The sequence below is a fragment of the Pelmatolapia mariae genome, linkage group LG10_11 (genome assembly GCF_036321145.2).
Source record: "Pelmatolapia mariae isolate MD_Pm_ZW linkage group LG10_11, Pm_UMD_F_2, whole genome shotgun sequence".
Taxonomy (NCBI): domain Eukaryota; kingdom Metazoa; phylum Chordata; class Actinopteri; order Cichliformes; family Cichlidae; genus Pelmatolapia; species Pelmatolapia mariae.
In genome coordinates, this window is record NC_086236.1 from 41,586,188 (window position 1) to 41,603,445 (window position 17,258).

Sequence of the window (17,258 nt, forward strand, 5' to 3'; positions counted from 1 at the left end):
CAAACAAATCAGGATGAATACTGATATTTAAAGTGTTTTGCTGGCACAGTAAACAATCTGGCACAGTGGAAGCCCTGTTGAAAGTGTGCTTCTGCTTACACTGTGTTTATAATGGCTGCCATCTATCCACCCATCACCTGTTTTAAACATGAAATCATGTCTGGCTCTGTCTTTTTTCCAGTGAAAATAGTTCCTCTTTAAAATCCAGCTCGTAACTTCACTAAGCGTAGTAAGCAAGTAAGTAATTAGCAATTGGTCAAAGCATTAAAAGTGTGATTCAGAGATGGCAGGTTCAGTAATCCCAGAATTCACTTCCTGACACACGAATACACACTGATGATGTGAGTAATTACAGGCCGGAGGCAGGGATGCCTGCATTTGGCCAAATTATGTGTCAAACCTCTTTAAACGCCGCCTGAGAACACTTTGGCATCCTGATTGGAAAAGGCAACATGATTCTAATTGCCAGTTTGTCTTGGCACTGCGTGATTGGCTGTTTCTACCTGAAACACACACCCTTACACACTCCAAACATGGCTGCAAGACAACGAGGAAATAAACTTAAAACCCCAAAAACCTCTAAGCAGTCTTAAAACCCTTAAAGCATACACACGTCTACAGACACTAGGAATTTGAGTAGAAATGCCATGTCTGACTGTCTGGCTGGCTTATTTTGCAACCAACTTTACTACTGGTCTTTTGAAGTTGTCTCAAGCCTAAAAAAAAAAACTAAAAAAAAACACTGCATGAGCTCGTGTTGGGTATTTTTGATTCACTGCATCTGCGGTTTTGCCCGAAGTGATCTCAAAAAGATTTAGTGCTGTATGCCCACATACACAAATACACACCTACACGCTCACAACCACAAAAATGAACACAATACTCGTTCCTCTTTTACTTTGCTGAAGAGAAAGCACATCAGGCAGTTTAAATCGGACAGTTAATGACGCTCTGTGATGTGGGCCCAGCAGTTCGCAAGTAACAAAGATCAGAGCGAGCGTTGACATGACAAATACAGTCTTACATTTTTATCTAATGTAATGGTTTAGTTTTTGCTGGGCGACATCACAAATAATATGTGTGTTTATGCAGCTCTAAAGCTGACAAAATACAGAAGTGTAGGCTATCAGATCAGTGTCTGTCTAGTTAAACTGAAACCAAACACACAGAGAACCAGACATTCCAGCAGACAGCTGTAGCCAGTCCTAAATCTGCTATCTGTCACTAACAAAGTGAGCTCGTTTAGACTAACTACAGGTTCACAGATGGCAAGCTTGCATTTTTGTAGCATTATCTTTATTGTCTTTGTCTTCTTCGGCAAGTTCCCTCTTCAAAGACAAGACAAAGACAAGTGTTTTATAGTTTTGCCTTTGTGCACCACCACAGTGGCTCTTAGGTCAAACTATTAATGTGTGATTGAAGTGGCTTTGTGCACTTGGCTTTAATTCAGTTAATTACAAAAAATTACATAAACTCCTTAAGAATTACAGCAGGCTAGCATTTTTAGAGTTTCAACATTCATAACATAAATTTAAAGAAACTTGAATGGAAAATGTTTGGAGCCTAAAGTCTTGAACCCATAGACATCACTAAATGCTCAAAAGTCCAGCAACTGGTTCAATTCAATACATTTCTATTTATATGTCACAAAATCACAATGCCAGTCACTTCAGGGCACTTTATAGAGATAGAGAAAACCCCAAGAATCAGACAACTTGGCGACAGTGGGAAGAAAAAACATACTTTGAAGAAACTTCCAGCAGAACCAGGCTCAGAGAGGTGCACCCATCTGCCGTAACCGTTTAAACAAGACGGGATGCTACAGAGTGGTCAACATAGGCAATTCCTAACTTTTTTGAGACATTACTAAAAAATGGTTAATTTTCTCATTTTGAACATTTGATATGTGAATAAATGTTTTCAAATAATTGCATTCTCTTTCTATTTACATTTATACAGCATCCCAACTTTTTTGGAATTTGGATTGTAATAAACAATAGCTGTAGCTAGGTAGCTTGCTAAAAAGGCCAGTGCATAGTGCATTTAACTGTATTTAAATGGACAACAGTTCTCTGCTTTCCAGATGTGGAACCATTCTTATTCATGGCCAGTAGGGGTAGTCAGTTAGTGTCTGGTTTAACAGAAGTTTCAGCTCCCTTGTTCTATGACCTCAGTACATACTTTCCTGATAAGTTTATTACCCAGTTTCAAGTATTACTGAACACAACAGCATGTTCAGTGTGTAAATGATGGTCCCAAGTAGAGCCTAAAAGGGCAATAAAGTTTATGCTTAGATGGACATGCAGTATCTTAGAAATCTTGGTTGTCGGACAAAACACTGAGCAGACTTCACAACAGTTAGATTCAGTCACGTGGCTGAGTCTACATTTTATACATAGTCAGTGATTACATTCAGTCTATGATATACAGAAGAATTCACAGAGTATCAAAGCTCGAAGTTTTTATTTTTGCTCTATATGCTGATGTTTGCTTTGTATACTTTGAGCCTCTGTAGTGCTCACTAATACATGTACTGTAAGTGGAAAATCTTACTGCAAAGTAGATGTAGGGTGGAGCATTTTCTTCAATGGTCAGTCCTTGGCCTGCCCTCCTTCAGCTCGCCAATGTGGCAGCTTCGCTCAGGAGGGTAATGTTCCCTTGGGACTATGAGTGAGACACTCTTTGAAAAGGTGCCCGGCTAGAGCAGATCAGTCCAGGCCAGGCCAACGCAAGACAGACAAGCTTTTGACTGTTCTTTCACTGCCGCTGGAGCTCCGAGGCTTGGCTGCCATTCTGTCCCAGCTGGCAGTCAGAGTCAGTGGATGGAGTTAATGCTATAGCTCACAAAGCCTGCTCAAACTGTGAACCTTCTGACTGCACAGTTAGGTCCCAGATCAGAAACCAAAAGGTTCAAACTTGCACTTCTTGTTATGATGGACAGTAAAAGATTTAAAGCTGTCTGTGGAGTGGGGAACACAATGATGTTTTTATAGTGCAGGGTTTAAGAATGATTTCCCTGTGGTGTCCTCAGTGTGTTGGCAGTGGGAGGAAACTGACGTGTGCTGCTGTTGCATCCATCGCACAGAGCACAGAAACTAGCCTGCGTGTCCTTTTCAGTAAAGGTCGACCCTGGCATCATTTTAAAGAAAGATCTACTAATTAGTAATAGGTGCCAAAAAAGTTGTGTGAAACTAACACGAGCTGTAAGTACAAGCTGTTCAAATGCAAAAGTTACTTTTCCAGAATCCACTGATCAGTGTAGGTTGTTAATGCATCTCACCAAATCAACAATACCAACTAGAATCACATCAGCATCATAAAACAGTCTAGTGAAAAACTGACTTTGCATTAATAGCTTCATGACAGTCCCGAGAAGACTATTATGCTCGTTCTTTAACAGAGCTCTGACTCACGTTGGCGGTTTCAAAAATATCTACATCTTCCCACCTTAGCTTCAGATAGCTAAGGAAAACTCTGAGCAAACCTGAAGGCGTTTTGTGCAGCAGGGAGAATTGTTTTTTTGTTTTAATAGCTTGACTGCAAATGATGGTGAGTCATTTTTTAACAATATTCTTAACATATCCTCATAGCTGACTTTCATGATTCAGTTCAAAGTCCACCCACGAGCAGTTTAGCTCTTACATGGGGAATTTTTGCGTTCGGCTACTATCTCGATACATTTCCATTTCTGATGTCACACAACCTTATGTTATTGTTGTACGTCTTCTTTCTCAGTTGGGACTCATGAGCTTACGCATCTCATGCTCACACTTTTTTCATGTTTTTCATCTTCTCTCCCCAGCTTTGGATCCAACTCCAGATCCACTGGAGTCCAACCACTCTTTGATGTCTGCAGTTCTGGTGAGCATGCTGCCCCTGCTGGTGATGGTGATCGCGTTTTTTGGAATGTTCTACTGGTGCAGAATCCATCGGCAGAGGCGTCCCAACCGCCAATGGGAGAGCAGCTTTAACTTTAAGCGCAAGCCAATAGCCAGTGGGCTGGACTGCAGTGACGCCTGCGCCATCATGACCGATGATGATAAGTCCGACAGCAGCTCGACTCATGCCAACAGCCTGAACCACAACACAGAGCCACTGCCTATAGAGCTGGATCTGCTGGTATGCAAACATATTTGATACATATGTGGAGCTGTGCTGCTTCAAACTCTAATCTTAACTTTTGCTTGTGTCCCAGGTGGGAAAGGGTCGCTTTGCTCAGGTATACAAGGCTAAATTGAAGCAGACTACGTGGAATCAGTTTGAAACAGTAGCTGTAAAGATCTTTCCCTACGAAGAGTACGCCTCCTGGAAGAACGAGAAGGACATTTTCTCCAACACAGACCTCCGACATGAGAATATCCTCCACTTCCTGACAGCTGAGGAGCGGAAGGTGGAGAAACAGTACTGGCTTATCACGGCCTTCCACCCCAGAGGAAACCTACAGGTGAGCGCACAAGTGTCCGGAATATGAAAGCGGTATTACTTTAGTTTGTAACTTCTCAAAATGCTAACACGCCGTCACATCTCTGTCTTCTAGGAGTACCTGACACATCACGTGATCAGCTGGCAGGAGCTGCAGGTGTTCAGCAGCTCTCTGGCACGGGGTGTTGCCCACCTCCACAGTGATCGCCTCCCCTGTGGACGCCCTAAGGTTAGAGATCACAAAAAAAGTCATATTTTGCAGTAGGGCAGCAACCCATCCATGTGACTGCTATTAGTCACGTTAGCAGCATTCAGATGACACTTGTTCCAATGAAAACACTTCAGCCTTTCTTCACCTGTTATGAGTACTGCTGTCCATCAAGTTTTTAGCAAATATTAACTGGATACATCGAATTGTTATAGTGAGACGATGGCATTAATTCAGTTCAGTTAAATTTAGTTTATGCAGTGTAGAAAGTACAGATCCTACACTGTACAAAAAAACTCAACAAACTCATAATCTCTGACAGGAAGAACTCCCTTTAAACAAACAGAAAAAAAAACACAAAGTACAGGAGGGAGCAAATAACAGTGAATAACATGCAGGGAGTGAGATGAAGGGAGGTCCTCACAGCAGCCCAAACCTGTAGCACTCTTAGAATTAAGTAAAAATGTCAAATGTAAAGCCAAGAGGGACTTTCTCAGCATCAAATCACAGCTAGATTAAGGTTTTCTAAAAGACACAGGACACAATGCTTAATGCCTGGTGACACTAGGGGAAAAGTCAACAGATCAACATCCTGTAACTCAGGCTACATACATCGTATAATCTCTTTACCATTTTGATCTCTGCTTTCATGCTTATTATTTTTATTCATTTGGACGATCAAGTATCTGTTATTCTCCTAGGTGCCGATAGTCCACCGAGACCTGAAGAGCTCCAACATCCTGGTGAAAAACGACGGGACGTGCTGTGTTTGTGACTTTGGCCTGGGACTCTGTCTGGACAGCAGCCTGTCAGTGGATGACCTTGCCAACAGTGGACAGGTTAAATATCATTATGGATTCCTCTTTTTAACAAATGGTCTTTAAACACAACCGCCAAGAGATATCAAAAGCATAACCTGCAAATATCTGCGGTAATAGATTTGTAGCTGTCATATCTCACCATATCTGATGAGATATGAGCGGGTTGTGTTTGTTTTGCCTTCCTCCTACTTTTCCTGAGAATGTGTTTGATTGTCTTTCTTTGCTGACAAAAGAAAACTGACAGACTGATCAGTAATCAAGTGATGAAGGAAGAGGCTTTGTTGTGACATGCAAACTCTTCAAGGCATCTCTCTCCTAGTTCAGTCTGTCAGCAAGGCATTGGTCATGCTTCATGTTTAATGAATAATAAATCGAAAGTTACAAGAGCACTGACAACCTTTCTATCTGAAAAGAAATATTTAAGTGAGGTGAGTGCAACCACAACAAAATCCTGGCTGTTCAATCTTTTCTTCCTTTTTTGGGGGTTTTTAACCTCAGCTCATGTGTAGGCCAAAGTATGATTGTTCAATGTCACTATTGGTTCCACTCACAATTAGAAGTTGGAAATTCCCAGCTAGTAGGTTGTAATTATAACTTCCGTGACTGTGTGTGTGTGTGTGTGTGTCTCTGTCAGATATCATCCTGAGCTTAGGTTTCGGTGTAAATTCTTTTCAATCATGTGTGTGCGTGTGGTCGAACTTTTCTTTGCATAAAAATGCAACACATGCAACCACTCGCAAAACCATGTCAGCAGTATTTTTGCATATACAGCACATGGGAAATTTGATGTTATGTAAATCTCAGATGTTTTATGGTTATTAAAGCAACAGTGAAAAGACAAATTTGGAAAATGCTCATGGTAAGCAATAATAAAAGGTATATATTTATGGAAATACGAATTATACTAATTCATGTAAATGCACTACAAAGCTGTTGAACTGACAGAGTACCTGTGGTGGAAAGGACACAAGTCTTGCATTAGCATTGCAAGCATGAATTTGCAAATACAGTCAGCTAGCTTGTTTGACCAGTTTGCACATCTAACAATAAAACTCAAAGCCATTTGGATTACTGCTTGGGTTACTGTGGAACAGTACAAGCCTCCGTTTTACTGGTGGGAAAGTAGATGGAATGCAAAACAGTTATGCTAATTGACTTTGATTGATGCAAAAACGTCACTTTTAAAGGCAGAAAGCTGTACCACTTTCACTTTCAGCTTATACGTTTCCATTACAGTCCATGATGACTCCAAACTCTACTTTACAAAATCAAGAGATTAGCCAGTTGAAACAAATTCTTTTTAATTCACCAACAGTTTTGAGCAATTTGGTTAGATAATATGGCGATTAAAATTAACAGGGGTAAATAGTACAATAGGTTTTTTTTCACCTTTGCTGAAAACAACCCTTTTTAAGTTCATGAATGTGGTTTTAGACTTGCTGGTCTGAATTTTTTTTTTTTTTTTTTTATTGATTCTTTTTTTCCAAGTCCCAAGATTTGCAAGCATACAGTTGCAAAGATGTGCAAACTATTAGATTTGACGTGCAGCGACTTGATGAGAATGGTATCCCTCTACTTTCAGTAAAAACTGGGAAAGAGTATGTTCTAAATATTCACCTAAGCCACTGAGTTTAAGCTGAGACTTGAAATAATACTTAAATAATTCAACATTGGACTTGAATCTTGTTTGGTTTGAACTCAAACTGATTTTTCCTGACAGGAATTTGTGATTTTGACTTGGAAGTCATTGATTGTCTTGACTTGTGATTTAACGTGAGGCTAAAGATCTTTATTTTGGACGTGACCTTGAATTGAGTTTGTCTTCAGCTGAGACTTGACTTGAGAGTAGCTGTTGATCGGGTCTTGCTTTTAGAAATTCTATATCTGCTTTTAGTTAAAACTTTGACAACTTGTTGATCTTGGCTTGAAGGTTGACTATTAAATGTAGGACTCTGCAGACTTGCAAAAAATATATATTGTTCCATGTCTGGCTGTGAAGAAATGCATCTGGAGTATACAGAAACACTGCAGCATAACAGCAACATTGAAAGTTGTCTCGAGCAAACAGTGCAGTAGCTACTATGTGTAATTTAACAGCACACATCAAACAGATGAATGGCTAGAAAAGGAAACAACCAGCGTAAACTAGAATCTCTCTGTTTTATGATGTCAAATGTCATTTCTTTATTATCTGTTTCTGAATGAAGCAAGGAGTGAGTCAGGTCTTCTGCCACTGAGCCAGTGCTTTGATTTATTGCACCAGCACCATTAATCAGGCTTTGAGAGAGAGTGTAGTGATAAGGTGATAATCTGTTTAATGCTTGGGTGTGCCTGTTTGTGTGTTAACCCCTGTTTGCTGCCTCTGTTCGGCAGGTGGGCACTGCGCGCTATATGGCACCAGAGGTGCTGGAGGCCCGACTAAATCTGGAGAACATCGAGTCTTTCAAGCAGACTGACATTTACTCCATGGCTCTGGTCCTGTGGGAGATGACGTCAAGATGTGAAGCTATTGGAGGTCAGTGCACACAGTGCACACTGCACACACATGTAAACACACAAACGTGTTCAGTAATTACCAAGCTGTGGGAAGTATGATGTAATGTAACACATAAGCGCACACTCACTCTCAGAATAAAACAGATCTGCTCAGGTGAAGTGTCTCAGCAACTGAGATGACTCTACAGTGACAGCATGCTCTGTGTCAGAGCAAGCTCAGCAGAAGAAGCAGTTGGGCAGAATGATGTTAACATGTCACATAATGAAGGTGTGTGTGAGGTCTAACTCAGTTTGTGCCGTGTGTAATGCAATGTCATAAAAATGACTACTTATCTTCTACCTTCCTTTCTTTCCAGTCATCTCCCTTCAGTCATGAAACAACTGGAAGTATTTGGCTATTTCCTATACGTCACAATTACTAAAAGAAAAGGAAAAAGTCACTTTAATCAGCTGACTTCATGCAATATGTTTGAAGGCCAATGTGTTGAAAGCTGCTTGAAACTGCTACTGTGTGTGTATGAGACCTACATAGTGTAGACAGTAGTTTCAGGACTACTGTTTCCTGTTACGTTTTTGTTTTTGATGGGGGCAGCAAGGAGGCTGATGGCTTCATCTGTTGCACTGCACCTCAACCTTCAGCTTTAGCAGCAGGAATTTGAGGAATGTCTGATGTGTGAGGGAGACAATCTGAACTGTGCGGTTGCCCTTCTTTGGGCAGGAAATCAGGGGGAGAGAGCTGGAGTGGTTACTGTACCTGCTTCAGCTGTGTGTGTGTGTGTGTGTGTGTGTGTGTGTGTGTGTGTGTGTGTGTGTGTGTGTGTGTGACTGTTGCTATACTTGTGTTGACCAACGATCCCTTATAGGGCCCAAAGTTTTAATTTATTTTTGAGGCTCAGAATGTGGTTTTAGTGTCGGGGTTACAGTTAGGTTATGGTTAGGTTTAGGCTCAGGGTTAGGCTAGGGTTTTAAATTTGACTACTTTGTCATCTAAAATAAACGTAATGGCTTGTGTGTATCACCTTTCAACTTATCTGTTTGATTTTAGTGATTTATATACAAAATGTTCACGTCTTGAGTCTCTATGGATTTCAGATCCAAAAAGAGCAGAAAAAACAGAGAATTTAGCAGTGCATCATTTTGTTTGCTTTCATCATCAACAACAACAGAATATTACAGGAAGGAACAAGGGGAATATTGTTTTTATAAGTCTGAAGGTTCATTGCTGAAAGGAAAATAGTTATTTCCACATATGGAACTTCAATTATGTCAAAGTACTATTGAAACTGGCCTGTTTTTAATGTTTCTCTTTTAAGCTACTAAGGGGTTAGGGTTAGGGTTACCTATAGGTGCTATATTTTTCCATTATCAGCGTAGACTTCCTTGAATTTGGTAGGACTCAAAGTGTTGTGAACTGTGAACTGTTTTAACTCTTTTCAACACAATTTTCAGTTTCCTCACCTCTTTTCAGCACAATTTTCAGTTTTTTCAGCTCTTTTTAGCACAAATCCCAGATTCTTCAGCTGTTTTCAGTAGAAAGTTCAATTTCTTCAGCTCTTTTCAGCAGAAAGTTTAGACTGTCAACTCTTTTCAGCACAAATTTCAGCCTCTTTTGCTCTTTTTAGCAGAATTGTCAGCTTGTTCACCTCTTTTCAGCACAATTTTCAGTTTTTCAGCTCTTTTCAGCAAAAATTTCAGCTCCTTCACCTTTTTTCAGCTAAAAGTTCAGCTTTTTCACTTGTTTTCAGCACAAATTACAGTTTCTTCACCTCTTTTCAGCACAAAGTTCTGCTTCTTCACCTCTTATCAGTAAATTTCAGCTTCTGCTCCATAGTGCACATTTTTTCTCTCATCATATCTTTGTTTGGGACCAGAACTGGTTTGGCTCTTCCAGCCTCCTGAGAACCAGTTTGGCTCAGTGAGATGAGCAGCTGCCCTAAGACCAGGTGGTACAGGTTCGAATCCTTCCTGTGGCTCTTGCCACAGATCTTCCCTCCTCGTACTCTCCCTGCTTTCTTGACACTCTTCAGTGTAGTCTTTCAAATAAAGGGGTTTTCAGTAGAGTTCAGCTTCTGCACAGTGTTTTCAGCAGATAGTTCTTCTTCTGCTGTTTTCAGATTCCACTACACAGCATTCACACTGCAGGAAATGCAACTTTTTCTATTGAGATCCTGTTTCTCTTTATTCTTTATTCTTCTACCTTATTATTATTCTAGTTGCCACTTTCTTTGCTGGTTAACTACTCCCTCAGTTTTCAGACGATTTTTACAATTCAAACTTTAAACTGTTCTGCTCCTTCTGCTAATGCCTGCTATATCTTTTGGTGCTCATAACTTTTATACTTTTTGAGATATTAAGCTTTTTATGCCATTTTTTGGCCCATTTTGCTGAATGGGACCACATTATCAGTGTGATCACCAGTTTTGCTTGCCGGGCTGAGCCATGTTTTAGCTCAGTGAGATGAGCAGCCGTTCTCAGAGCAAGAGGCCCGGGTTCGAATCCCGCTTTTGACAAAAAAAATTTCAGTTAGCAGTTCAACTGTTTACATTCTTTTCCACACAAATTTCAGCTTTTTCCCCTCTTTTTTGCAGAATTTTCAGTTTTTCACTACTTTTCAGCACAAATTCCAGCTTCTTCAGCTGTTTTCAGCACAAACTTCAGCTTCTTAACCTCTTTTCAGCGAAAGAATTCTGCTGGTTCACCTCTTTTCAGTACAATTTTCAGCTTTTTCACCTCTTTTTAGCACAATTTTCAGCCTCTTCTGCTCTTTTCAGCACAATTTTCAGCTTTCCTTATCTCTTTTTTGCCGGACATTCAGCATTTTCACCTCTTTTTAGTAGAATGTTCTGCTTCTTCACTTCTTTTCAGCACAATTTTCAGATTTTCAGCTCTTTTCAGCAAAAATTACAGTTTCTTCACCTCTTTTCAGCAAATTTCAGCTTCTGCTCCACAGTGCACATTTTTTCTCTCATCATATCTTTGTTTGGGACCAGAACTAGTTTGGCTCAGTGGGTTGAGCAGCTGCCGTGAGACCCGGTGGCAAAGGTTCAAATCCTACCTGTAACAGTTGCCACACATCTTTCCCGCTTGCATGCGCTCTGCTTTCTTGACACTCTTCAGTGTACTCTTTCACATACGGCCGTCGTCAGCAAGCACTTCTGCTTCTACACCTCTTTTCAGCAGATAATTCTGCTTTTCAGCTGATTTCAGCAGATTCCACTACACACTGCATTTTCGCAGGAAATGCAACTTTTTCTAGTTGTGTGAATGTCTCACAGGCATTCACACTATTGAGTTCCTGTTTCTCTTTATTCTTTATCCTTTATTCTTCAAGTTGCTGCTTTCTTTGCCGCTTAACTACTCCCTCAGTTTTCAGCCATTTTTCACCGTTCAAACTTTAAACTGTTCTGCTCTTTCTGCTAATGCCTGCTATGACTTTTGGTACTTATTACTATTATACTTTTTAAAATATTACACTTTTTTCCTTTTTTTGTCCCATTGAAATGAATGGGAAACTTCCACAATTCTGCTAAAACTTTCTTGTTTTTGAAACTTCACTACATCCCCATACTTTCACCTAGAAACTCCATTCAAACTTTAAAATATTCTCAAATTATTGAGCTATTCATGTATGATTCAGCTTTTTCATATCTGTTACCGTTTTAATTTAATGCCTCTTTAATTTTTCAGTTGCAGCTTTGTGATTTTTCAGAAAATACATGCATTGTTATGGTTGCTGTGCAATTAACTAAGAGTGGACACTGGTCTTTTCTGAATTTTCTCTTCATGTCCGAACAACTTCTTGGTACTCGCTCCATTTTCATTCAACCCCCACAAATTATACATCAAAATGTAGGTATTTTTGCTGGCTTTCAGGAAATGTCAGTATTATTGTTGTGGGAGTTACAGATATTTTGCTAATCTCCTCAGAGCAACACAATGTCTGAAAACTCTCCATAAACAGTCAATGGAGAGTTTGTTCAAAATCACTGCTGGAATTCTCTAATGAGACGCATTTTAAAAACGTCATATCTCCTTAATGAAGCAAAGTTAAGACATGAGGCTTGTGCCAATATATCTTCAGACACTCCTGACGCTCACAATTCAAGAATTTCTTTATCACCTATTACCGTTTGGCTATGAATTACATTTGTTTGAGGGTAGGAAATTCGTCATTCGCTCAGATTTCTTCAGATTTCAAACTCTGGAAATGAGGCACTTTTTTCTCTCGTCATATCTTTTTAATGGATTTCAACAGAGTCCTGAAAATTTCCATGACTGTTCACCAAACCCTGCTGTTTCTTATGGTAAAAGAATGATATTGATGCTCTATATAGATTTAGAGTTGGAAAATGTTGTTTGAGGGCAAGTCAAGGCAGTTTTTGCTTCGCCTCTACTCAGTTACAGTGTATTACAAGTCATATATCTTTAATAATTTATATTTTAATTATGAATGATGAAGACCTGAAGATTCCCCAATCTGCTCTGAACAAAACAGTGTCAGAATGACCGTTCTAGCCCTTACGGTTAGGAAATTATGGCCATTTGTTCGAGGGGAATTCTGAATGTCAGACATACACTGAAGAAAACTCATACCTCTCTCTGTGTTTGTGTGTGTGTAAGGGCTCACTACAGCAGGTGCAGCTAATTTGACTGACCTAGATATACCAAGCCCACACTCTTAACAGCCCATGTTCACTTTACGTGTGTATGTGTGTGTATATATCAATATTTCTCCTATGTTAAAGTATTACTGCTCAATCGTAGTATTTCTGCCAAATCAAAGTATTTCTGCTACATCTTAGTACTTCTGCTCAATCATAGTATTTCAGCTAAATCATAGTATTACAGCCAATTCATACTATTTTTGCTAAAACATAGTATTTGTACCACATCATAATATTTCTACTATGTTGTAGTATTTTTGCCAAAACACAGTGTTTGTGCAAAATCATAGTACTTCTGCCAAATCATAGTATTTATGCCAAAGCATAGTATTTCTGCTAAAAAGCAGAATTATCTGCTAAAAGATAGTATTTATGTTAAAACATTGTGTTTCTGCTAAATCATAGTATTCCTGCCAAATCATATTATTTGTACTGAAACATAGTATTTGTGCCAAACATAGTATTTGTGCCAAATCATAATATTTCTGTTATGTTATAGTATTACTGCTAAGTCATAGAATTTCTGTTAGGTTATAGTATAGGTGCTGAATATAGTATTTGTGCTAAAACATAGTATTTCTGCCAAATCATCATATTACTGCAATTTCATAGTATTTGAGCAAAATCGTACTATATGAGCAAAAACATAGTATGTCTGCAAATTCATAGTATATCTGTTATGTTATAGTATTACTACTAAGTCATAGTTTGTCTGCCAAAGCATAGTATTTGTGTTGAAACATAGTATTTCTGCCAAATCATAGTATTTGTGCCAAGGCATAGCAATTGTACCAAAACATAGTATTACTGCTAAATCATAGTATTTGAGTCACATCATAGTATTTGTGCTAAAACATAGTATTTCTGCCAAATAATAGTATTTGTGCTAAATCATAGTAATTCTGCTCAATGATAGAATTTCTGCTATGTTTTACTATTTTTGCTAGATTATAGTATTTCTGCTAAATCAAAGTATTTCATGTAAATCATAGTATTTCTACCAAGTCTACCAAAACATAGTATGTCTGCAAATTCATAGTATATCTGTTATGTTATAGTATTACTACTAAGTCATAGTATGTCTGCCAAACCATAGTATTTGTGTTGAAACATAGCATTTCTGCAAATTCATAGTATTTGACACTGCAATGACAAATACATTGCAGTGTCAAATACTATGAATTTGCAGAAATGCTATGTTTCAACACAAATACTATGGGTTTTTTTAGCACAAATCACCGTATTTCAGCCAAATCATAGTATATGGGCTAAAACATAGTATTTCTACCAAATTATTTTATTTCTGCTAAATCATAGTATTTCTGCTATGTTGTAGTATTTTGGCTAAATCACAGTATTTCTGCTATGTTATACTGTTTATGTTAAATTATAGTATTTGTGCCAAATTGTAGTATTTCTGCTAAATAATAGTATTTCAGCCAAATCATAGTATTTGTGCTAAAACATAGTATTTCTAATAAATCATAGTATTTCTGCTATGTTATACTATTTCTGCCAAATCATAATGTGTGTTCCAAAGTATGGTATTTGTGCTAAAGCTTAGCATATATTCCTAATCATACTATTTGAGCCAAATCATAGTATTTGTGCTAAAATATAGTATTTCTGTCAAATCATAGTATTTGTGCAAAAGCACAGTATTCCTGCCAAATCATAGTATTACTGCAAAAACATAGTATTTGAGCCAAATCATAGAACTTGTGCTCAAACATAGTCATTCTGCCAAAGCATAGTATTTGTGCTAAATCGTAGTATTTTTGCTCAATCATAGTATTTGACCCAGAAGATTAAGTGTCTTCACTTCTGGTTTTTTCTGCAGAAAATTCAACTTTTTCAGCTCTCGTCAGCTAATTTTTCAGCTCCTTCAGTTGATGCCTGCTATATCTTTTGGTGCTCATAACTGTTATACTTTTTGAAATATTAAGTTTTTTATGCCATTTTTTGGCCCATTTTGACGACTGGGACCAAATTACTAGCGTCTTCGCTTATTTGGCTGTCCGGGCTGAACTGTGTTTTAGCTCAGTGAGATGAGCAGCTGTTCTCAGAGCGGGAGGCCCGAGTTCAAATCCCGCTTATGGCAATCTTTTTTTCAGTGAACACTTTAACTTTTTAAACTCTTTTCAACACAAATTTCAGCTTCTTCACCTCTTCTCAGCAGAATTTTCAGTTTGTCATCTCTTTTCAGCACATTTTCCAGATTCTTCAGCTGTTTTCAGCACAAACTTCAGCTTCTTCAGCTCTTGTCAACAGATTGTTCTCCTTCTTCTGCTGTTTTCCGATTCCACTACAAGGCATTCACACAGCATTTTCGCAGGAAATGCAAATTTTTCTAGTTCTTTATTATTATTCTAGTTGCTCTGACCTTTTGCTGGTTAACTACTCCCTCAGTTTTCAGACGATTTTCACCATTCAAACTTTAAACTGTTCTTTCTGCTGAAGCGTGCTATGTCTTTTGGTGCTCACAACTTTTATACTTTTTCAGATATTAAGCTTTTTATGCCATTTTTTGGCCCATTTTGCTGAATGGGACCACATTATCAGTGTGATCACCAGTTTTGCTTGCCGGGCTGAGCCATGTTTTAGCTCAGTGAGATGAGCAGCCATTCTCAGAGCAGGAGGCCTGGGTTCGAATCCCGCTTATGGCAACATTTTCTTCAGTTAACACTTCAACTGTTTAAACTTTCCACACAAATGTCAGCTTTTTCACCTCTTTTTAGCAAAATTTTCAGTTTTTCACTACTTTTCAGCACAAATTCCAGCTTCTTTATCTCTTTTCAGCAAAAAATTCTGCTGATTCACCTCTTTTCAGTACTCAAAGGAGTTTGCAAGGAAAGCGTCTGGACTTCTTTAAGTTGCTTGAAGACGTTTCACCTCTCATCCGAGAAGCTTCTTCAGTTCTAAGGTCAAATGGCCGAGAGTCCCAGATTTAAACCAAGTGGGAGTATCCCCCCAAAGAGGGACAAATCCCCAAAGAGGGGATACTCCCACTTGGTTTAAATCTGGGACTCTCAGCCATTTGACCTTAGAACTGAAGAAGCTTCTCGGATGAGAGGTGAAACGTCTTCAAGCAACTTAAAGAAGTCCAGACGCTTTCCTTGCAAACTCCTTTGACTACGATGACCTGGATGACTGAGAACCTTCACAGACACTCTTTTCAGTACAATTTTCAGCTTTTTCACCTCTTTTTAGCACAATTTTCAGGTTCCTTATCTTTTTTTTTTTTGCTGAACCTTCGGCATTTTCACCTCTTTTCAGCATGCTTTTAAGCATGCTGTAGTCCACCCGATTCTTAAAAAAAGAAACTTTGACTGTTATGACCTTTCAAACTACAGACCGATCTCTAAGCTTTCGTTCTTGTCCAAGATCCTGGAGAGACTAGTTCTCTCCCAACTCCAGGTGTACTTGGACACGAACAATATCGCTGAGAAATTTCAATCTGCCTTTAAGCCATTGCATAGCACTGAAACGGCGTTGGTTAGAGTTCTTAATGATATTCTTGTAATCACTGATACTGGACGCTCTATGGTCCTAGTTTTACTCGACCTCTCTTCGGCCTTTGATATGGTGGACCATAACATTTTATTACTAAGACTTGAGCACACTGTGGGTATTAGAGGCACTGCCCTCGACTGGTTTAAATCACACCTCGCTGATCGATCCTTTTCAGTTAACTTAGGCACCTTCTCCTCTTCCTCCGCTCCGGTCTGTTGTGGTGTGTCTCAAGGATCAGTTTTAGGCCCTATTCTCTTTTCACTGTATTTGCTCCTCCTAGGCACAATCTTTGAAAAATACAATATCGCCTTCCACTGTTACGCCGATGACATACAGATCTATTTTGAACTTACTGACGACCTTGCTGTGTCCCTACACTACTTTCAAGAATGCATGCGGGAGGTCAAAGAATGGTTCCTGAGTAATTCTCTTGTTTTAAATGATAAGAAGACTGAGATTGTGGTGTTCAATAGTAAAATCCCTCGTGCCCGACTCTGTGCTGCCCTGGGTTCCTTTGCTAACTTTTCTTGTGACTATGTCAGTAACTTGGGTGTACTGCTGGATAGCTCGCTCAAACTCGATAAGCAAGTATCTGCTGTAGTGAGATCTAGCTTCCACCAACTGCGCCTTATTTCTAAGGCTAGGCATTATGTTCCACATGAGGACCTGGAGAAGCTTATTCACGCTTTTGTGACCTCCAGGTTGGATTATTGTAACTCCTTGTACTACGGTCTTCCCTCTTCTCTTCTTCTTAGACTGCAAACAGTCCAAAATGCAGCAGCCCGCCTCTTGACTGGTACCAGGAAATTTTGCCCTATTATTCCTGTTTTAGCTAGCTTGCATTGGCTGCCCATAAGGTACCGTATTCAATTTAAAATACTACTCCTTACATTCAAAACTATTAATAAATTGGCGCCAAGTTATCTTAGTGAACTTCTCAAACCACATACTCCTGCTAGAACACTTAGATCTGCCACTCAACAACTTCTGACCCAACCCAGATCTCGGCTGAAGTCCCGAGGTGACCGTGCGTTTGCTCTGGCTGCCCCGGTACTGTGGAATACCCTTCCTCTCGACCTCCGCGCATCTGATTCCATTGCACTGTTCAAATCAAGACTAAAAACCCACTTATTC

The 17,258-nt window shown here is 39.2% G+C and overlaps 1 protein-coding gene across 2 annotated transcripts in view; it reads left to right on the forward strand.

The window, feature by feature from the left end:
* Positions 1–17,258, forward strand: part of tgfbr2b (transforming growth factor beta receptor 2b) — a 48,103-nt gene that overhangs the window by 21,990 nt on the left and 8,855 nt on the right. For both annotated transcript variants that reach the window (XM_063485801.1, XM_063485802.1), the window contains 5 exons: positions 3,803–4,119; positions 4,196–4,444; positions 4,538–4,651; positions 5,332–5,469; positions 7,825–7,966. In XM_063485801.1, coding sequence (XP_063341871.1) covers positions 3,803–4,119; positions 4,196–4,444; positions 4,538–4,651; positions 5,332–5,469; positions 7,825–7,966 — 960 coding nt within the window. The remainder of the gene's footprint in view (positions 1–3,802; positions 4,120–4,195; positions 4,445–4,537; positions 4,652–5,331; positions 5,470–7,824; positions 7,967–17,258) is intronic.